General features: G+C 47.9%; 2 protein-coding genes across 6 annotated transcripts; both read right to left on the bottom strand.

Moving 5' to 3' along the window:
- Positions 1–2,059: 2,059 nt before the first annotated feature.
- On the bottom strand, positions 2,060–7,661 carry Zc3h10 (zinc finger CCCH-type containing 10). Of its 5 annotated transcripts, none has more exons than XM_052164797.1 (4): positions 6,182–6,252; positions 5,658–6,043; positions 5,290–5,353; positions 2,060–4,044 (listed from the first exon to the last, which is right to left on the bottom strand). In XM_052164797.1, the coding sequence occupies exon 4, from the start codon at positions 3,993–3,995 to the stop codon at positions 2,688–2,690; it is 1,308 nt and encodes a 435-aa protein (XP_052020757.1). In that variant the 5' UTR covers positions 3,996–4,044; positions 5,290–5,353; positions 5,658–6,043; positions 6,182–6,252; the 3' UTR covers positions 2,060–2,687. The 5 variants fall into 5 exon arrangements, 4 of the variants coding, with proteins under 4 accessions (XP_052020757.1, XP_052020759.1, XP_052020758.1 ...); XM_052164799.1 differs by having other exon boundaries at positions 5,658–5,914; positions 6,182–6,251; XR_007974572.1 differs by lacking the exons at positions 2,060–4,044; positions 5,290–5,353 and adding exons at positions 7,168–7,190; positions 7,505–7,661 and having other exon boundaries at positions 6,029–6,043; positions 6,182–6,921.
- Positions 7,662–13,220: 5,559 nt separating this feature from the next.
- On the bottom strand, positions 13,221–21,514 carry Pa2g4 (proliferation-associated 2G4). Its single transcript, XM_052165198.1, has 13 exons — positions 21,046–21,514; positions 18,967–19,095; positions 18,652–18,757; positions 18,493–18,562; positions 18,193–18,285; positions 16,465–16,528; positions 16,169–16,247; positions 15,651–15,729; positions 15,436–15,569; positions 14,915–15,009; positions 14,707–14,834; positions 14,539–14,592; positions 13,221–14,449 (listed from the first exon to the last, which is right to left on the bottom strand). Exons 1-13 carry the CDS (start codon positions 21,131–21,133, stop codon positions 14,384–14,386), a joined length of 1,185 nt encoding a protein of 394 aa, XP_052021158.1. The 5' UTR covers positions 21,134–21,514; the 3' UTR covers positions 13,221–14,383.
- Positions 21,515–22,625: the final 1,111 nt, after the last annotated feature.

The following is a 22,625-nucleotide window of genomic DNA, read 5'->3' as shown; positions in this document are numbered from 1 at the left end:
TACACATCTATATATGTGTATACATATATATATATGTGTATACATATATATATATGTTCTATGTTTTTTCATTTGGGAACTAAATGATCTAAGGTGGGGTAGATAATATTCACCCCAATTTGAGAATTCATGCTGGTATAGGTAATAATATCCCTAACCATTCATAAGCAGTCTCTTTTAATAATCTAAAATTGTGTCAAAGACAAACATGTTTAACAAGATGTTTCTAGAATACATGAAACAGTGTTTACCCATTTAAAAGAATTGTATCTGCCGAGCATACCTTCAGTCCCAGCACGTGGAAGCAGCCAGGTAGGTCTCTGAACTGGGGGCCAGCTTAGTCTACAAAGGGAGGCCTGGGACAGCCAAGACTACACAAAGAAACCCCGTCTCAAAAACATTAATAGGGCTGGAGAGATGGCTCAGTGGTTGTGAGCACTGGCTGCTCTTCTGAAGGTCCTGAGTTCAAATCCCAGCAACCACATGATGGCTCACAACCATCTGTAACAAGACCTGACACCCTCTTCTGGAGTGTCTGAAGACAGCTACAGTGTACTTACATATAATAAATAAATCTTTAAATAAAAAAAGTAAAAAAATTAATAAATCAAATTTTTAAAGTGTGTAAGAGAGAAAGAGAGAGAGCAAGAGCATGTGTCAAGCTCTGGTATGTGTGAAGGTCAAAACCCAACTTATTAGATTTGTTTTTTTTTTTTTTATTATGTTATTTTTATGTTCAGTGATGTTTTGCCTACATGTATTATCTGTGTGAGGGTGTCAGTTGCCCTGGAATTGGAGTTTCAGACACTTGTGGGCTACCACAGGGGTGCTGGGAATTGAATCTGGGTCCTATGGAAGAGCAGCCAGCAGTGTTCTTAACCACTGAGCCATCTCTCCAGTCCCTGGTCCTCTGTGTAGAACTCGGGCAACATAGCATGGCTGGCAGCAGGTGTCTTTACCTGCTGGGCATCTCTCCTTTACTTCCCTCACTTCAGCCTTGAGTAGCTGGGACTGCAGGCATGTGCTACAGAATTCCTTAATTTTATTATTATTTTTTGTTGTTTTTGTTTTTTGAGACAGAGTTTCTCTGTGTAGCCCTGGCTGTCCTGGAACTCACTTTGTAGACCAGACTGGCCTCGAACTCAGAAATCCGCCTGCCTCTGCCTCCCAAGTGCTGGGATCAAAGGCGTGCGCCACCACTGCCTGGCAATTCCTTAATTTTAAAACATTCTTTTTCAATGACTGAGCATGGCCTAGCACCCATCTCCGATTCCTGGTGTGACCACTCTGATCAACCAGACAGGAGAGCCAATAGGTAACTAGGGATGTAACAGCCCAGTATGCCTATACCAAGTTTGCTCCCCTATTACATTAGCCATAGATGGGGCCATTGGCCTTAGCAACCCTTGAGTGTTTTAAAGCCTTCTGGTCATGTACAGAGACACGGAGAAAGGATTAATACCTTTCCCTTATTGTTTTTATTACAGTAAGGCCTCAGGTTGACCTGGAGTTCATTATGTGGCTGAGGCTGACCTCCACCTCTTGATCCCCAGGTCCCATCCCCTTCCAAGGGCTAGGATTAGAGCCACATCTATCTTGGCCTAGCACTTCTGCAGCCCGGAAAGCTGAAAGCCCTCAAGATGTGTTGGAGCAGAAAGACAAACTGCCATCAACAACCTGGAGAGGCGGCACCACCTGTCCTGCTGTTTGAACAAGGGCATCTGTTAACTACACAATACCCCATATCCCCATTTCTTAGAACATACACCCTCCTTAGTGCCTGCCCCCCTGAATGACCCTAAGAGCCCTGGTTACCAAGGCAACCTGGGAATAGCACATGAAGACAGAGACTAGAAACAGACAGGGCTATTTTTAAACTAGACTAGGTGGCTCCATTTCTTTTATCCCAGAAAGCGCCTTCCCCAAACCAAAGCCCCATTTGGCCATTTGACTTCATCACCCTGAGTCCCAGCTTACCCAGGCTACCTGGGGTGGGGGGGAGGTCTTTACCCTTTTTTTTTTGGCATGAGATCTACTTTCTGCTCCAATCTTCCCCAACTGCCATCAAAGCAATTTTACTTTTGTTAAAAAATAACATACTTTTATTTCTTTGGAAAGTAGTGGGCACTGCCCTACAGATTTCCAGGCCAAGCGAGGTAAGTGATGTTCCCCTACTCTGGGTTGGAGTACTATGGTCCCAGTCTTCTCAGGGGCCCAGGAGGGTTTCTGGGCCCCGAACCATCTGGAGGCTCGTATGAGGTCTCCGCTCCTGACCACCAACCTTCACTTTCTTGGTTGTTCCTGGCTCTCTCTCTGGATGGGGAAGTTTTCTCTCCCACACCAGTCTGGAATCTGTGCTGTTCACAATGAAAACAAGACCAGGGACTCCCCGACCCCTCTAAGGAAAGACAGTCCCTTAGTCCTTCCTTTCTGCTGGTTTCAGTCTCAGCTACTATGCAAGCCTGTGAGTTGAGGCCTGAAGGAGGGACCCTCTCAAGAGTGGGGAGAACACACCAGCACAGCCCTGCCTCAAGAGATGCTCCTACCAAGAATATTCCTTGTAGTCTCTTGTCCTAGTTTCTGAGTGGCCCTTTGGACAGAGTCTGGGAAGGCTATGCAGATGGGGAAGGGCCCCTGACCCCAGCCCTCAGGTGCTGTAACAGGGAGTGGAGTATCCATCAGTCCTGTCAGTGTGGCATGGCTGTGATGCGCATGCTCTGGGAAGCAATGGGGTAAGTCACCATAGGAGTAGTAGTGTGGCTCATTGTGATTCCTGCTAGGGGCTGGGCCATGGACACGGCCACAGGAGCCACGGGAGCCACAGATACGGCTACGGGGGCCATGGAAACAGGCGGGGGTGCCATCCCCTGGGCGATGGTTTGAGCCAAAGCAGCTGACAGTGGCGTGATCTCTGGATTCAGGTGTGGAGGTGGGGGTGGTGGAGCAGCAGGAGGCGCAGCATTAGTTGGGGGTGCAGCTGGTGCTCCAGCAGGAGCAACAAGTTCTTGCTGGGACACGGGCCGAGGCTGCAGAGCCTGGCTGCTCAGAGTCGTGTGAGTCTGGGCAATGCCGTGGTTAAAAGTGGCCACAGTGCCCACAGTGGGGGCCAAGGTCTGCTCAGTCGCGGGCGCAGTGGAGCTCAGGGTCATAACCTTGGCCTGATTTCGGAATTGGGCATTCTGCTCCAGAAGTACCTCATTGGTGGCCAGCAGGTTGCTGACCTGCTTCTTCAGCTCCTCCACACGTTTCCTGAGCAGGGCGTTCTCCTCCTCAAGCAGTCTGCACTCAACCCCACGGAGCGGAGCCAAGTTACATTCATAGGACTCAAAATGGGGGCCATCAGGAGGACAGCAGCCACCTCTCCGGCGCTTAGGGCCTGGTTCATGGTCCTCAAAGCCCCTTTCTGGGAGGTCGTAGATGTCGTAGAGATCGTGGCGTCGTCCTGGAGGAGCAGAGCCTGTTGAGCCTCCGCCTCCAGCGCCTCCTCCACTGCGAGCATCAAATTCACAATCCCTTTGCAGGTGGCGGAACTTGCACTTGGCTCCTCTCTGACAGTCACCTTTGAGGAAGTCGCGGCAGATAGGGACCTCCTCCTTACCGTTGGGTAGGTCGGCGGGTGAGAGACCCAGCCCAGCGGCCACTTTCTGTCTCAGCCGAGGAGGCAGCTCTCCCGTCTTCTTATAGCCATCCTCGTCCTCCTTGGAGCCGTGGATGAAACGGCAGTTGGGGCGGCTACACTCCTTGTTTTGGAAGTCATGGCAGAAGATGAATTCATTTTTGCTTACCCCCAAATTGGACACCTCACTCATGTCTGGGTGGCGGTATCGACATCGCTTGCCTCGCTTGCAGACGTTCCTCAGGAAGTCTCTACAGATGGCATCCGAGGTGGCGCCCCCACTGCCTGTCCCTGCCCCACTGGCCTCCTCACTGCCACCTCCTCCAGGGCCTCCACCGCTGCTCCCGGTGCCGTTGGCATAGCTGTCCCGGTCAGGCATCCTGGTCCCCCCCAGCTCAGGGTCTTCCTTTTCTTGCCACCCTTGGCGACTGTTAAAAAAGAGAACTGTCAGACAGGGGTCCTCCGGGAAGCTTCCACTCCTGACTACACAGCGGGCGGGCCTCTGGGGCAATGGCTTTGGAGATGGAGAATCCAAGGAGACTCTAGCTGGCCCAGCTGACTTGCCAGAAGTCCCGCCCAGGCCCTTGTGCACCTGGTCTTGTTTGGAGTGATTCACACTTGCCTGGCCAACAGAGAGGGAGCGCTGAGGCCACTTCATCTTACTAATGATGATCAGCCAAGGGGGGGAGGGGAGGGGTAGTGTTAGATTTTTACCTTCTCCCACTTAAGTTGTGGGAGAGAAACTAAAACAGGTGTTGGTGTGTGAACAGATGGAGACTGGAAATAGTACTCCAACATGGGCTGTTTGGCTTTGAGGATGGTGTGGATGAAGGGACACCAGAAACAGAACTTCCCTTAATCCCTCTTCTATGTAAATGCAGCTCAAGTCTCCACATATTCTAGAAATCCTTGATAAAAAGATGGTGTCACTAGGTACAGGGCAACCCAAATCTTGTTCATCTCTCAGCCTGCTCCACACGCAAACATCCTTATTTTCAGGGAAAGAAGTTCTGAGCTGAACTTTCTACTTCTAGATCCCCAAGATTTCCAAGTGGAAAGGTCAAGGTGGGAAGGAGTTAATTTCACAGGAACGGTGACCTTTCTTTTCCCATTCTCCACCCCACTTCGTGAAAATCCCACTGATATCAAACCATAGCACTCCTTACCCCATAAAAATCATCTTTATTTATAGACTCTATAAAAGCTTTTTAAGTCTCCTGTTTCTCAAGAGAGCTCTGGAATGTCAGTCTATTGCCCTAATTCTAGCCCTCCCTTCTCTCTACCTCTAAGTAAGACTGGGAGTCCCTGCTACCACGTGTCTAATCTTCTAAATGTTCCCTAAATAGGACTCAGGCTCCCTCTACTGTTCAAATAGAAAATGTTCCTAGTCTGCCTTTGGGAATAAAGATACCGTTCTTGATTTCTTTGACCTATCCCATTCACACCGTTTCCTCGACTTTAGATCTCCCTAAATGACAACCAGATTAGAAGCCAGAGATACACAAGAATATGCAAGATGGGAAGAGTAGCCCTAGAATAAAAGAAGCAAGTCCTTACTAAAAGATAATAAACGACGACCAGGTGAAGGCTAAATGCCTTCACTAGAAGTCCCACCAGAAGCAGATAACTGGATATGCTAAGTCTTCTTCATCCCATTATCCCAGAATTAATACCTGAGGTAGCTCAGGTGAAGTCCGGGGCTCCCGTGAGTCTCCACCTCCACATCACTGCTGGATTCTGAACAAGAAAAACAAAAACAAAAACAGACAAAAAAAAAAAAGCCACGTAGATTTGAGTAAAACAAGGGGAAAAAAAGACGTCAAAGAGCTATGAGGTGGTTTTTGTACCCCGGAATGAATTCTGACAAAACCATAAGAGCTTTGTGGCTTTTAGGCTCCCTTAAGAGGTCAACGCAAACGTCACCTATCACAGGGTGTAGGCACCTATTAAGAATAGGGGCTGGAACGAACCAATAAAGACTGGGAAGCTGAACTGAAAAACAAAACAGTTTCTGGTGACGGAAGGGTTGGGGGAGCTTTACCTCGAGATGAGAAGGATATGGGGTTCAGAGTCCGATCTAGGGTTGGAGTTCGGAAAGCCAAACCTGAAGGCTGGACAAGGGCAACAACTGACTAGTGTCAGTGGGAAGGCGAGCCGAGCCTAGGGGGCGGCGATTACGACGGCCCCCAGCTCCGCAGAGTTCGCGGGAAGTCCTACGAGTTTCCCTGGAAGTCTTCTGGCCCGGCCGGCTCCGTGATGCGGTGCCAGCGCTCAGCCGTGGACCAGGTGACCAGGACACTGAGGAAGCGGAGCGTGAAAGGGGAGGGGGCTCAGGGTGACATCAAGCCGAGGGGATGGGCAGGGCTGTGACGTCACGGAGCTGGCGTTTGCTCGGGAAGCGGGGTCAGTCAGAAAGAGGGCTCTGTTCTGGGTAACGAGAGCAGCCAGGTCGGTTCTGGGGGGCTTCGCGGAGGCTCGTGTGGCCCGGTAGAGCCCAGGCGCTGGGCCATCCCCGACTCCTCCCCTCCGGGCGCGGCCTCCACCTAAGTCTCCCGCCTCCCTCACCTGCCGCCGCCGTAGTTGCTGCTGCCGCCTGCCGGTCCTCTAGCTTCGACAAAGAGCCGCCCACCCTACGGTTCTTCCGCTTCCTGCGGAAGAAAGACGCTCTAGCCGCCAGACCCGGAAACACACTCTATGGTCCAATTCGCGTGCTTCTAGCCACAGGAAGCTCCCAGCAAGCCTTGCGCGTCACCATGGCAACACGACTCCGCAGGACCCGGAACTCCCACGGCGTCAGTTTCTGCGCAGTGGTGCCCCCAGAAACGTACGAGTGGCGCGGTGACCGCAGCAGCTCTGCAACTTAACCTCAGGCGCACTCTAAACCCCCTAGTTCCAGGCAGATCACAAACACACAGCACTACACTCAAGTCCCCACCCAAAGGAGCCACAAAATACACGCAACAGCAATCTGATTCTTCAGCTGACAGCAAGAGGGTTTATTGTACACGAGTTACACTTGGCCACACAAGAGAACAGAACTAGTCCAGAATGCCAAAGGTCCGGGGCGGAGGTCCAGCCAGAGGGACTGTTTCGGATGTAACAAAGGCGGTCATTTCCCCAGGTGATCTCGGCGGTGGCGTTCCAGGTCTACGGAGACTTATTACCGACAGCAGCATATACAGTCCAACTACTTGTTCCGGTGTCCCGGCTTTCGGCATCCCTTACTTCTGCCCCTGCGGGCTTCGTGGGTGCACAAGCTGGTTTACTTGGACCTCTGCCTCATCTTTCTTCTCTTGCGCTTCAGCCTGGAATGCAGAGCACACAAAACAACTGAGTTGATTTCTCTTTTTCCTTTGTACATCTATCAATCTGCACTTAGTACAAAACGACGATGTGTTTAACAAGCACCAGTTCTGTCGGCTGTACTGTGCTTTAAACACCTGGTTCCTCAACGCCGGACACTTTCACATCAAGTTCCTTCTGATCATAAGAAAACATCCGACACCAAGCTCCGTCCCACTGCCCCAACGTAGTCTTTAAAATTAACGTACCTGCGCATTCTCTTCTTCCGCCACTGAAAACCCGATCATGTGAGAAGACAAAAAAAAATGTTTAGCAATAGGCGTGGATAAGGCCACTAAACTACTGAGAAAACAGGGTTTGACAAAGGATCGTAGGTGGTGCGACACCGGCTCAACGTTAGACCCGAATCCCTGGCTTTCCCACCCCGTCCTTTCTCCAACAAGGGCCTGAGCCTCTACTCGGTCTGCGAACGCCCGGAGCAAACCGTCTGAAACTCGCACAGGAACCATGGCGGGCGGGGACTGCCTGACTTTCCGCCTCCCGATTCCTCCCTACCGCCCAAGCTCACCGCCAAGAACCGCTCACCTTCGCTCTCATGGCGCAGGAGTCTCTAGAAAGAAAGGGGGGAAAATTGCCGTTAGTCCGCTGTGATGATAGTAAGCGTGGAGGTCGGATGTTTATGGATTGTACTCGAAGTCCGGAACACTAGCTAACAAGGAGACTCACCAAGGAAGATGGCGCTAAGACCGAGAGAGCGGGGAGGTGGGCCTACTGCTATTTAATGGCGTGCTCGGTGTCGTCACTTCCGGGACGCCCCTTCGGTTTCCCTTAGGGCGGGGCTGCTCGAGACAGTAAGGACTTCCGGCTGCCTCACTAGAGGTTACAAAGTATTTTGAGCGCGTATTTTCAAGCCCCACCTTTCCTACTATTTTAAGGATATTGTATTATTTCAGCACGAGCACCTGTTTCCAGTATGGAACTGAGAAAAAGTATCCGGAAAAAAAACAAAACTCCGTCTTTCCCTCGTTGCTTCATGGGAGTTGTAGTTTCTTGGTAAATACCTCCATTTACTATTAATAGGTGTGGCTTGTAGTACTAGTTTTGCCCTGGCTTGGTGGCGCACGTCTTTATTACTAACTCTTGGGAGGCAGACCGATCTCTGTGAATCCGATCTACATAATGAGACCCTGCCTAAAATAAATAAATACAAAAACAAATAACTCGTAATTATCATTTGTTTGATCCCTCTGCCAGCACCCCAGTTAAACTGTGTGTCAGTCACCCTCAGAATTTCTAAAGGATTTAAAATTTTAGAGCCAGGAGGTGGTGGTGCACCCTTTTTCCAGAGGCAGAGGCTGGAGGATTTCTGAGTTCAAGGTCACCCCTGCCAACATCATGAGTTAATAGTCAGGGCTACACAGAGAAACCCTGATTTTGAAAAATAAAAACTGCCGGGCAGTGGTGGCGCACACCTGTAATCCCAGCACTCTGGGAGGCAAAGGCAGGCAGATTTCTGAGTTCGAGGCCAGCCTGATCTACAGAGTGAGTTCCAGGACAGCCAGGGCTGTTCAGAGAAACCCTGTCTCGAAAAAAAACCAAATCCAAAAACAAAAAACAAACAAACAAAAAACCTCAGAAACCGGAGGATGTAAAATGGCAAGCTGAGAAAGTTTTCATACTACAAGAAGACATAGTACTGGTATTTTGGTTTTCAACCATTTTACCTAGCCAAAAAAAAGATTTTTTTTTTTTAATTTGTGTCTGTATGTTGGTATGGATGTAAGGACATGCTGGTACTAGTTGAAGCAGGAAGAGAACATTGAATCCCTTGAGTCTTTTTCACAAGTTGTTGTGAGCTGCCTGACCTGCACTTAGGTCACTGGGATTGAACTCAGGACCTCTGGACTATACCTGTCACTTACTACTTTGAGAGGGGCTCATGGGTTTAGAACTCATAAGTTAAGAAGCCTTGAAGTTGCTGGGCAGTGGTGATGCAGGCCTATAATCCCAGAGGCCAGCCTAGTCTACAGAGTGAGTTCCAGGACAGCCAGGGTTACACAGAGAAACCCTGTTTTGAGAAAACCAAAAAAAAAAAAAAAAAAAAAAAAAAAGAAGAAGCCCTTAAGTCCCTTTATAGTAGTGTTTTAATCAGTGTTCTCAAATGCAACAGAATTTACAGATTTATAGAATTTATAGATCTATATATAGAGAAAGGGTATTAAAATGAATAACTTACAAGTTGGCTAAGGGTGAGCAAAAAGTCCAAAAACCCAGTAGTTGCTCAGGCCGCAAGGCTGGATGTGTTACCTCCTCTTCAGTATAAGCTGGAATCCCAAAGAAGGAACAGACTTGGCAGCAGGTGAGGGCAGACTGGCAAAGAGCAAAAGCTTCCTTCTTCCATGTTCTTATATATGATTCTAGTAGTCCTGGCCCAGATTAAATCTGAATTAATGATCCGGATTTAGGATTTAAGGTGTGTCTTCTCAACAGAAGATCCAGATTAAAGCAGTGTATTTTCCCAGTTCAATTGATCTAGATGAAAGGTCTGCTTTCCTACTTCAAAGACCAAGATTATAAGTGGATCAAATTAAGCAAAACAACAAAACCAAAACCAAAAACAAAAAACAAAAAAACCCAAAACCCTAACAGATATGCTTTCCAGTTTTGGGTTTTAGTTCCAGATGTAGTTAAATTGACAACCAAGATGCCATCACACGTGGTAAATCAATTGTTTTATTTTGTTTGTTTGTTTGTTTGTTTGGTCTTTTTGAAACAGGGTTTCAACGTATAGTCCTGACTGTGCTGGAATTAGCTCTGTAGGTCAGACTGGCCTTGAACTCAGAGATGGTCTCTGCCTCCAAACTCCCAAATGCTGGGATTAAAGGTGTGTGCCACCACTGGGTAGATTAGTTCTTTAGAAGAGAATCAAGCAGTAAACAACTTTGATCCTCATTCATTATTTTGAGGAAAAATGTCACTAGAGGTTTCTGACCACAAAACTCTGCTAAATAGCTGAAGGCTAGTTGAGTAGTGGTAGCACAGCCTTTAATCCCAGCAGTCAGGAGTTAGAGACAGACAGGTCTCCTTGAGTTCAAGGTCAGCCTGGTCTACAAAGTTCCTGGACAGCCAGTACTGTTGTTACACAGAGAACCCCTGTCTCAAAAAGGAAACCAGTAACAACAAAAACAATGAAACAAACAAAACTATGGAAGAGTTAAGACTTGAAAAAGGAAGAGAGAACAAGTGGAGGTAGCCCACACCTTTAATCCCAGTGCTCAGGAGTCAGAAACAGGGCAGATCTCTGTAAGGAGGCCAGCCTGGTTTACAGACCTAGTTTTAGAATAGCCACAACTATACAAAGAAACCCTGTCATAGAAAACAACCCCCTCAAACAAACAAAAAAAGGGACAAAAGGCTGTTTATGGTATTATGTCTTTAGTCCCAAGAAAAGGAAAACAGGCAGTATAGCACAGAAAAGACTGAGGTAGGAGAATCATAAATTCTGTTAACTTGTGATACCTAGCAAGTTCAAGGCCAGTCTGCATTAAAAAAAAACAAACCAAACCAAAAACTTAAGTATAGACTTCATCATGTCAAAATATTTAAGAGATCTTTGTTTTGAGACAGGGTCTCACTGTTTTTTGTTTTGGTTTGGTTTGTTTGGGGTGTTTTGTTTTGTTTGTTTGTTTTGTTTTTTGTTGTTGTTGTTTTTTTTGAGACAGGGTTTCTCTGTGCAGCCCTGGCTGTCCTGGAACTCACTCTGTAGACCAGGCTGGCCTCGAACTCAGAAATCCGCCTGCCTCTGCCTCCCAGAGTGCTGGAGTTAAAGGTGTGGGCCACTACCACCCCACTGAGATTAGTCAATTTAATCTAGCCAGATTAAGCACTGGGACTAAAACTGTGCACAACCACACTTGGCTCTAAATTTACGAAATTTTTATGTTAGTTGTAATCTTTCCTTTTCCATGGTTTAACGGTTCCTTATTGTAGTCAACTAGTCGTGTACAGAACTAGCACTCAATGGATCTCTGAATTTGAAGCTACCTTGGTCTACTCGATGAGTTCCAGGATAACTAGAACTTCAGAAAATGACCCTGTCTTTGTTTGTTTTTTGTTCTGTTTTTTTGAGACAGCGGGGTTTTTTTTTTTTTTTTTTTCTGTGTAGCCCTGGCTGTCCTGGAACTCACTTTGTAGACCAGGCTGGCCTGGAACTCAGAAATCGCCTGCCTCTGCCTCCCAAGTGCTGGGATTAAAGGCATGCACCACTACCGCCAGGCAAAATGACCCTGTCTTAAAAACAAAAAGTCAGCTGGTCGTGGTGGCTCATGCCTGTAATCCCAGCACTTGGGAGGCAGAGGCAGGCGGATTTCTGAGTTCGAGGACAGCCTAGTCTACAGAGTGAGTTCCAGGACAGCCAGGACTACACAGAGAAACCCTGACTCAATAAACAAAAACAAAAAACAAAAGCTGGGCGGTGGTGGCGCACGCCTGTAATCCCAGCACTCTGGGAGGCAGAAGCAGGCGGATTTCTGAGTTCGAGGCCAGCCTGGTCTACAGAGTGAGTTCCAGGACAGCCAGGGCTACACAGAGAAACCCTGTCTGGAGAAAAACCAAAACCAAAACCAAACCAAAACAAAACAAAAGTCAGAGGACAAACTGCTGAGATTGGACTATTACTGAATTTAGCCCTTTAAATTTCCTTCTTCACAAGGTCTGACAAAAGGTCTGAAAAATAGTCCTTGTCTCTCCTGGAACTCAAGATCTGCTTTTGCCTCCAGAATACTGTGATGAATGATGGGTATCTTTACACCCAGTTTAGCCTTTCAAACTTATTATTTTGATGTTTGGAGACAGTTTCTCTGTGTAGCCGTGGCTCTCCTGGAACAGGCCTCTTAGCTCACTGAGATCCATCTGTTTCTGACTTCTGATTAATGGATAAACCTTCACATTCTGAGAAGGGATTTAGCTAAATTACTCAGGCTGATTTGAGTTCAGGACCCTTTTGCCTTAACCTCCTGTTTTCTATTGAGTCAAGGTCTCATGTATCCTGAATGGGTCTCAAACTTGCTATATAGCTAAGGATGTCTCTGAATACTGGGATTATGGGCATGCACTATGCAGAACTGAGAACTCAATCTAAGGGCTTCATGTATACCAGATAAGCACTGTTAACTGGACCACAGCTCCACCTCCAACGGACATTTTAAAAATCCAGATAAAAATCCCAACAGGATGATTTTACAGTCTGAGCTAGTGTCTCAAACTAAGAGAAAAGAACATTTTAGAAACCCATCCGTATCAGCAGTTTACACGAACTCTGAAGGAATCTGGCTCATATTTAGCTTGCTTCTGGTGGTTTGGGGTTTGCAGAAAAACTGAGGAAGATTTCTGCAGGTTATCCCAGTCTCCATAGTGTGTCAATCAGCTTGCCCACTATCAGCCAACAGCCAATCAGGTGTGGTGGCACACAGAGAACACCCGGGCCAGAGGCTGAGGCAAGAGGATTATTACCATGACTTTAAGAACATAATTCATAAAGTAGCTATTTCAGGAGTCCAGAACAAAAACCAAACCTGCTGCCTGTTTTAGAGGACATGCTTTGCTGCCTGAAGTATTCATGGCTCAGCAGTGCTCTGTATCTAACACAGAAACCATTTTAACCAGTTACTCCAACCACCATAGTTACTACAATCACACTGAAAACTGATCTAACAGACACCTTGGGTGAGCAGGGCTGTCACTTGGATGGTAGAGCTTGCCTAGCATGTAAAAAGATCCCAGGCACTGCACTGTTACTGCTGCAACATGACTGGCACATGTCTACAGCCCAGGCCCTCGCTTTTATAGTGCATAGAAGTGCCCCAGTCCTAACAATGCTTGTATTTCATATTAACAGAAGTACTCGTTTTTGAGATTCTAAAACCAGGTTTTGTGGCATCTGCTTTTAAATGTAGCACTTAGGAGACTGGCAGAGGCAGTCAGTCTGAGAGTTCAGGGCCAGCCTGGTCCATACATGAACACAGGACAGCCAGGGCTAGAGTGAAAATTGTTTTAAAAAATGTCACTCATAAGCCCCCATTAGTTGATCATTTCCTGGGCGACATGCTTTCAGCCTCTATCAAAGAACAGGAAAAGCCTTAGACAGCTCAGGGGGACAGTGATGCTTACTTAGATTTAGTCCCAGCATTCAGGAAGCAGAAGGGTTGTGTGTATGTGTTTGTGTCCAAGGCCAGCCTGGTCTACAGAGAAATCCTGTCTTAGATAAACTGCTCCAACCCCACCACAAAGAGAACACATAACAGTGAGCAAATCCAAATTTATTTTAATGCATGTCATTTCATAAACCTCAGCGTTGGTTCCCTGGGACAGCATGCCAGAGGTACAAATTGTAACCCTTCTCTACAACCCCCCAGCAAGCATCCAAGTCCACAGCTTCAGAAAGCCAGTTCTCTTCAGTCTACTCCTCTGGTTCCTGGTTTTTCTTTCAAGGGAGGTTAACTCAAAAATAGGTAGCTGGGTGTGCTGCTACACACCCTTAATTCTAGCACTCATGAGGCAGAGGCAGGTATATCTGTGAGGGCTGGCCTGGTTGACATAGTTTGAAGCCAGCCGGGAGTTAGTTAGACTGTTTCAAACCAACTCCACCCCACCATACACACAAAACAATTTAAACAGGAAACAAAAACCCACTGGGATTTTCAATGTAGGGCCTAAAATCAAGTGAGGGAAGATGCACTGGATCCAGAGTGGGAAACATGGTTGGTATGAATTACTTCACAATCTTGTGAAAACCGGGTGGAAAGATTGAAGGACTCCACATAACAAAAATGACTAAAAATTTTACAAACGAGGATCCATTCAATAGATAAAAATCTCTTAATGGAGAATTCAGCTTCTAGAAATAGGAAGGGCCTAAACAGATACCCTGCCTAAGCAGGTCACAAGGAATCTGCCACAGCCAGCCCTCTTTGAGGGCAGATTAAGTCACTTGATGACAGATGGGGTGGGGGGGAATGGGACAGAAAACAAAACAAACCAAACCCCAAGAATGAGAAATGCTATCACTGACATAAAAGTCTCAGCTGAGGTTTCAGTGTTGGCGGCTAACTTCGCCTCCTTTCTGTTCTGTAGTAGGGCCATAAACCTTGACCAAGTGGAGTAGAAAAGGCTAGAAAGAGGGGCTTGACGACGGTGGATTTTGACTCCTGATTTTATTATTCAATTTCTTTTTCTACTAAAAGTAGTCTTCGGTGGCTGGGAAGCCTGGCCTCCCAACACCAGAGTCAGTCGGAGCTGGTTTTCTCGTTGAAAGGAGTGGGTGGGTGGGTGGGGGACCAGGATGAGGGCAGAAGACCCCTGCTCTGCTGGTTGTCTTGGGTGGTGAAGACGAACTGCACTTGACAGAGCCTGGGGTGCGGTGGGAGGGGGTGAGGCAGGAAAGACAAGCTGGGGAGGGGACCCACCTCAGTCCCCAGCTCCATTCTCTTCTAATGTCTCTCCACTGGTGGCATTCTCTGCAGTCTTGGAGGCCTACAGAAGGAGAAAGACAAGTGAAGTGTGTGCTGGTCTCAGTCGGGGCAGGGGGTGAGCTCACACCCCACCCATTATTAACAACACACCTTCTTTTTCTTCTTTTTCTGGGTTTTTCGACTTGCAGAACTCTGGAGAAGAGCCTGGAAAACAGGAGAAGGCAAATCCTGAGCAATGTGGGATAGTACAGTGCAGCACTTGGGGTATCTTCCAGGGTGCCCCCAAGTGTCCCAGGCTCACGTCCATTTCACACTAACCTTTAGCTCTGCATCCTGAACCTCCATCTCAGACTTGTACAGGTCAGGCTCAAAGGGACCGCTGGTTATCCTCATGGGGCCATTGGGCATGAGTAGAACTGTAAATTTAAACTGGGCAACAAACTCACCTATGGGAAAGCAAAAAGTTACTTAGTTTTGTCTGAAGTTGCAGGGAAGGAGCTCTTGAATGAAAACTCTTAGGACTCACCCTCCTTCTCATAGAGAACATTAAATGGCTGTAGTAACTCATGTTTGGCACACTCTACCACACCCATCCGAGCCTTCTTCTCATCTTCAAATGCTCTGGGGAAAGAGAGGATTCAGGTGTCCTTAACACCTGTCAGGCGTCACCATTTATTTTTATTAGTGTGGGTGGGATTGCATGCATGATGGGCTGAGGGGTCAGAGTATAGGAGTGGAGGCCGGGCAACTGTGTGCGGCTGGTTCCCTTCTACTCAGGGGTTGGACACGGCCTGGCAGCATTACACAGATCTTGGGTACACCTCACACAGCCCTACTGTTTAAGACAGGGATTTTTTGCTCAGTGTAGCTCAGGCTGCCTTAAAACTCTTGCTCTTCCCGCCTCAGCCTCTGGAGTGCTGGCATGACAAGCATTTGCCATCACACTCACGAATGCCCTTAAATCACTGCTCTCCTTGTGCAGAAATTGTTTGGGGTTGTTCTATGGGTGTACAGACTGAATCAGACTGGTCCCTGCCACACAAGTACCGTAAAGTGAAGGGCATGGCATCAAAGCGCCTTTCCACCTCACTGAAGAAGGCACGTGAAGTTTTCATCTTCAGGCCATACTGTTTAGAGGGGTCTCGCTTGTAGATGGTGGTTCTTTGTCCTGCATCTTTGGCCTAAGAGAATGAAGTCGGTCAGGTCAGGTTTGGTCTGGTGAACATCTTCCAAGTCCCCCCTTTGGCTGACTCTGGCGTTACCTTGCCTTCTCCTGAGCTGACGAGGACGTCCACAGCATAAACCTCATGCACCTCAAACTCTGCCTTCTCATGGTCCTTCCTAAAAGGAACAGAGAGGGAGCCCTAAGAGTACAAAAGCCTATGACCTCAGCATCATGAGGCAGAAGCACTGGCACAAGTTCTAGGCCAGTCATATTACACAGTGACACCTGCTCCCCCAAACTCAAAGATGGTTCAGTATTTAAGAGCAAACATCTTCTTTACAGGACCTCAGTTCAGTTCTCAGCACCCAAACCAGGTATGTTTGCCACTGCCTTTAATTCCAGCTCCAAGAGTAGACAGACACATAGACATAGTAATTAAGATCCTTAAAAACAAAACAAAACAAAAACAGTCCACAGTAACCTGTAGAGTCTGGAGAAGGTACCCTTGATCAAAGGATGGGCACTGACGGACAACACCTGACAGTTAACGCAGTATGGTAAAAGACAAATGGGTTGGGACGCAGTATGGTAAAAGACAAATGGGTTGGGACTTACTTCTGCTGGTCTGTAGGATTCTGGATAATGGTCTTCTCTCCATCGATAACATGTTGCTTCAACTGGTGTGACAGCATACCTGCAGACAGGATGAAACTCATGGTACCAGCTATAGGGGTATATGGCCCTAATGGCTTCCAAAGCCACTCACACAAGTAGTTTGATGGTGCAATTATACATGATTATGAAAACAAGGCATGGAGAGGTTTCAGTCTGAGACAAAGCCAGAGCCAGGATGGATCCTTAGTTCTACACTGCTTATCTTCAGACCTTAGACACTGTCATCGAGGTCTCACCTTCTATTGGTGTGCAATTAAATGAGTGAGCAACTTTGTTCCAGGCTTCCGTCACTTGTGTGTTCTAGAAGTACAAGAGCAAACGAAAGGTGAGATTATCTGCTTCGTTTTCTCATGACAGATTTTCTAACATCCCCTTACCAAATGCCAACAATTCTCACACAACCTCATCATTTCTACAACTTATATCCAGGGGAGGGTGGTATATACCCTTTCCCAGCACTTGGGAGGCAGAGGTAGGATCTCTGAGTTCAAGGCCAGCTTGGTCTACATAGATTGAGTCCAGGACAGTTAGGGCTACCCAGAAGAAACCCTGTCTCACCCCACAAAAAAGTTGCTTTCATAAACATGGTCCAAGTAGACAACATAAGAACAGAGTGTCTTCACACAACCACACCCGGCACTCACACTGTCTTCAAGAACAGAGTGGTTCTTTAATACCCCAACTCAGAGGACAGGGAGACAGACTCCAAGAGGTTAACTGATTTACCCAAATCTAAGCAAGAATTTAACAAGACTAGGTATATAATTTCTTCCTGTGGAACCTATAAAGGTCATTCTTAGATGCCTAGTCGGATGCTTCCTGAGTGCTGGGAATAAAGGTATACACCACTCTCCCCTGGATATAAGTTTGTTTGTAGAAATGATGGGGTTGTATGAGAATCACTGGCCTTGGCATTTGGAGAACAAATAAAAACAAAGTTTATTCTTAATTAAAAAAAAAAAAAAGGTGCCGGGCAAAGTAGTGCATGCCTTTACTACCAGGACTTGGGAGGTAGAGGCAGGTGAACCTAGCATGGCATACACAATATACAAGCTGTTTCAAGACAAGCAAAAGAAAACATATTAGTGTGTTTATGTGCATACATTTATTGTTACTAAATAAATGTAATTTCTAGGAGACAGTTCTTTGTATCAGGCAGGTCCTAGAAATCAAACAGGCCAGCAGGCAGAAGGCAAAGGGCCCTTACCCACTGAGACATCCTGCTGACCCTCACAGTCCTCCCCATCCAAGCTAGTCCCTCAGACACTTTTCCTAGTTTACAGACACATTTGATCACACACAGTGATCCCAGGAGAAAAAGATAGAGTCAGGGACACCAGGGAGGAAGAGATGACTTTTAAAAAAAATTTGAGCTCAGCTGGGCGGTGGATTACAGGCACGCCTGTAATCCCAGCACTCTGGGAGGCAGAGGCAGGCGGATTTCTGAGTTCGAGGCCAGCCTGGTCTACAGAGTGAGTTTCAGGACAGCCAGGGCTACACAGAGAAACCCTGTGGGGGGGGGGGGAGGGGGAATTGAGCTCATAGACTGCATCTGATGTAACAGCTGTAGACTAACCATCATGCAAAAAGCCAATAAAAAAAAATCAAATATAAAAAATGGGAATAACTAGCCTAACTTATTACAGGCAAGGTACCTTCGAAGTGCTAGAGAACTCTGAAGTTATTATCAGAAGCACAAAGAAAAGTGAAGACATAAAGGCACACACCACCACACCGGGCACTCACACAACTGTGAAAAACTGTGTTTTAGTTATGTACCTCAAATTATTTTGGGGTCAAAACACACAAACAAAAATCTAAGAATGGCTTTTATAGGCTCCACAGGAAGAAACTACATCCCCTATGCCTCACATGGATGGTAGCCACTCAGTTAACTGCTGTTTGTCAGTGCCTGACTCATCCTTCCTTCCGTCAAGCTTTGGAATTTCAAGGAAGTACCTTACCTGGTTTCCAGGCTTGACCAGTCGTAAAGCAGCTTCAGCACATAGGTGAGCAGCCTTAATGACATCTGCTTTCCGCCCTGTTACCTGGGTCCCCTGTAAATAAAGAAATATAGCCCCTTGCAATGTAAATGAAGATTATATTCAGTGAAAAAGAAAAAAAAAGGAAATATAACCTGTATTATTCTGGAAAATCCACTAATGTGTGACCAAATTTTGTCATTTGCATTACAACGGAGATTAAAAACAAACGGCAGTATATCCCCTTATCAAGACAGCAACATTCAAAAGCACACTACCCACCTGAGCTACACCAATTATGAAAGTGTGAGCCACGTTGGCAATGAAGCCGTCCACATGAACCCCAAGGTCTCTGGAAGGCAGAACAGAGCACCACTGCATTAGCAACTAGCAGTGAGCACGTGGGAAAATGACAAAGACTCCAGAACAGCTTAGCCTTACATTTTTACCAAGTCACCTTCCTTGAGTATATAGTCCTGGTCACTCTTCAAAGGGGAGAAGTGACACACACAGTTATTTACGGAAATGCTGGTAGGAAAGGCAATACCTGTAAAAAGAACCATCAACCTTACTGCCTTGCTCTGGCCTGGGAGCACCTCCTGCCCTTTAGAAGAGGCGAAGGGGGCTGGCCTTCAAGAGCACTCAGTGTAGTCTGGGAAGGAAACTCCCCATCCCCCTGGCCAGGCAGATTTCCAAATAGCTTAAGCAGAGACCGGGGAGGGAAGGGTGCGGGAGAGGGGGTTCTACCCTTCTTACCTTTCTTCATCTCCTTTTCCTTCTTGAAGATCTTCCCTGTCTCTTCCATGATCATGGCGTCGCCTTTCTCACACAAGCTCAGCACAGACACCCCTGAGCTGGAGGCTTCCACCAAAGACCGGAGCACCCCTGGGGACAGAGGAGTCCCATCAGCCCTGCATGCACCCATCACCTCATTACACTGGAACTTCGTTTCTAATACTCCCTAATGCCATTCATCCATTCCCCTATGTCCTGGAAGAATCTACCCATCTTTAATGTCTGTGTTCTGAGACAAGCCCCTGGCTGTCCCAGAATTCACTATGTGGACCTGCCTGCCTTTGTCTCCCCACAAGTGCTGGCACTAAAGGTAAGCCACCACACCCAGCTCTACTTTCTACCTTTCCTTCCAAAATTAAAAAGGTTAGCACTCACTTCTCTCCTTTCAATTATTTGACACTTGGGTATATGCCTTAGGTCTCACACATTCCAAGGATGTTATGATAATACAGAATCAGGACAGTCAGGGAACTCTGCCCCAAGACACCCCACTCTCGAGCAGACCAGAAGACATTTATAGGCGTCAGGGACAATGGGAAGGTGGAGAATTGCTGAGTCAAAGTTGAAGCATTGTTAAATGTTACCTTCTTCCCTCTCCAGACACTAAGTAGTAATCATAATTTATGTGGCTGTATTTCCCCACATCTAAGTATATAAGCCCAAGGGTATTAACCTAAAGTCTCAGATTAACCTAAGATTCAGAGGGCTAAAAGTTTACTTCCAGTATATCAAGAAAACATGTAACTATTTCAAAACTATTATATGAAGTCACAATTGCCTGTGGGAATGGAAATTTTGTCTGATTCAAACCAATTATCAAATACTAAAACATCACCCCAAATTAGGTTACTATTTTGTATATGTCTTTTTGATACATGGGAATTATAGGTTTGATGATTTCTTATGTGTTCTGGTTATTCTTTGAAGTCCGGAAGAACTCAGATTTAACCAAAGACATTCTAATTATCTTCCAAAGTATTTTGTTCAAGACCATTCTAAAGACCTAAGACAGTTTTTATCTCAAGTGACTTTTAGAAATGGAAAAGAGCCGGGCGGGATTGCACACGCCTTTAATACCAGCACTCTGGGAAGCTGAGGTGGGCGGATCTCTCTCAGGCCAGCCTGGTCTAAGAAGGGAGTAGCAGGACAGCCAGGGCTTACACAGAAAGCCCCGGAAAACAAGCAGAGGGGAAGGGATTGGTAAGAGAAAACAGGAAAGTTATTTGTTACACCTGTTAAAGCGAGTAAAGGTCACATAAGAAATGCTTATAATCATAAAATCTGTGTCCCTTTGCACCCCTTTTCGTTATTACTGACAGGCTTGCCCAGCTGTCTTAAGCAGAACCTCGAAACACTGTAAAGGCTTTAAGAACAAAAATCAAAGGCCGCCTTCACAGGCAGGGGCAGTAGTCATCCAGGAAAGCCAGGTATCTTTGAGAGTTGTGTTAGAAGCTCCAGACGTATCTTCCAACGGTCCCTCGAGCTAGGTCGGGGGGGAGAAGGGGGCCCCCCACTAAGAAGACCTAAAGACTCTAGCAAAGCACGTGGTGGGGAAGCTCGGTAGGAGAGGAAGTGGGGAGTCAGCGAACCGCACAGGGACCTGGCAACACGTGCCGGCTCGACTCCCGCGGGTCGAGAGCCGCGACGGGCAGAGGGGCGCTTCCGTCGCCAACAGCTGGCCGCTTCCTTTTCGAGGTGGCCTCACTGTTGCCAGTCAGGGGCAAAGATCCGGACCGCGAAGAGTGCTGGGCAGAAGACGACGCGCCTTGCCTCCTTACCAACCGCCTAGGGTCGGAGCATGCCTGGGCCCCTCTCTGCGCTCCTCGCGGTCGCCGGCCCGCACCTCCACTCTCCAGCCTAGGCATGGCTGCTCAGTCCCCAGGGCGACACCAGATCTCCCCACCGCGTCGCCCCCGGCCGTCGGCACGCGCCCCTCGGTGGCTCACTCCGCAAGACCCAGCCGCTACAGCCCTCCGGAGACAGCCCCAAACCTCTCCCTCTCAGCCTCGACTCCTCCAAGACCCCCGAGGCCGCACTCACGGTTGGCGATGTCGCCCCCCATCTTATACTTGGTCACGACCAGGTCCTCGGCGATAGTTTGCTCCTGCTGCTCGTCTTCGCCCGACATTTTCCTACTGCCACTACTGCAGCTTCACTTTCCCTGAGCTGCGGCCTCCGTCTCCCTTCCCAGCCACAAGCTGTAGCTACAGTCTCTTCGATCCGCGAGGAAAGCGCGAGCAAGCAAGGGAGCGGGAGGGCGGGCAGAGGGAGCGAGAAGCAGCGAGCGCGCGGGCTGAGGCGCAAGGCACCCTGGGACAATGAGTCCTGCTGGCGGCCGGCCTCCAGCCGCCCTTGTGGGCTATAGAACTACAATTCCCAGCCTGCTCCTCGCGCCCCTCCGCCAGGCCCTGGGGGCCTTGCCCTCCCAAGTCTGCGCACGCCGGAGTCGCCGGGCACGCTGGGAAGAGTCTGGCTCCGGCGGGAAGGCGGAGCCGTTGGGGAGCTTGAGGGAAAGCGTGGTCTCTCCGGGAAAAGCCTCTCATTCACGCCGACCCAGAGCTCGTAACAGCGAGGGGCGGGCCAAGCGAGGAGGGGCGGAGCTACACGGCGTAAAGGGTTGAGAGGCTGCTGGGCAGGGTGGAACAGGGTGGAGCAGGGTGGAGCCATAGGACCAGGGTCAATGTGTGTGTACATCTTGGGCGGTTGTCCCTGTGTGTAGCCTCTGATTCCCGGGTCGGCTGGCGCGACCGGCCTGGCTGGTCAAATCCTGGAGGAATGGGGAGTGGCTGAGCGGAGGTGGAAGTCCTTGGGTGCTGGGAGTGAGCACTGAAGGGACGATCTGGGTGGTTATACGTGTACCATGGCTGCTAATATAAAGGGCAGACTTCCTACTAGACTAGAATAAAATGGCACTATTGTTCCAACCGTGGTGGGTTTTGATGGGAGCATTTAAGGGAAATGTTGAGGAGGGATTTGGTCACTTTTAAGAAAATGAGTTCTGAATCATCTCAAGTTTTCAGTACCTCAGCCGGGCTTGGTGGCACGTGCCTTTAATCCCAGCACTTGGGAGGCAGAGGCTGGGGGATTTCTGAGTTCGAGGCCATCCTGGTCTACAGAGTGAGTTCTAGGACAGCCAGGGCTACATAGAGACCCCCCCCCCAAAAAAAGTTTTCAGTATCCTGTGTAGGAAAAAATAAAAACAACTCAAGGCAGGAGCTTTTTCAGTTTTTCCAGACAGGGGTTTGGGGGTTTTGTTTCTAATTGTTCACACCTTTGCTCCTTTGTACTGATCCCTTGTAAAAACCTTTAGTAAAAAGGACTAGAAGCCGGGCAGTGGTGGCGCACACCTTTAATTCCAGCACTTCGGAGACAGAGGCAGGCAGATTTCTGAGTTCGAGACCAGCCTGGTCTACAGAGTGAGTTTCAGGACAGCCAGGGCTACACAGAGAAACCCTGTCTCAAAAAACAAAAAAAAAAGCAAGATTAGAATGTAAACAGGGTCTGAAGAAATGGTTTAATTGTTATAAGCTGGTATTCTTGCAGAGGGAAGGGAGTTCCCAGCACCCAAGTCAAGTCCATTACAATCACCTGTAACTCTAGCATTGCGTTGGCCTCTGTGG

Source organism: Apodemus sylvaticus, chromosome 20 (assembly GCF_947179515.1).
Source record: "Apodemus sylvaticus chromosome 20, mApoSyl1.1, whole genome shotgun sequence".
NCBI lineage: Eukaryota > Metazoa > Chordata > Mammalia > Rodentia > Muridae > Apodemus > Apodemus sylvaticus.
The sequence above is the reverse complement of the archived record's forward strand: the minus strand, read 5'-3'. Positions and strand labels throughout refer to the sequence as shown.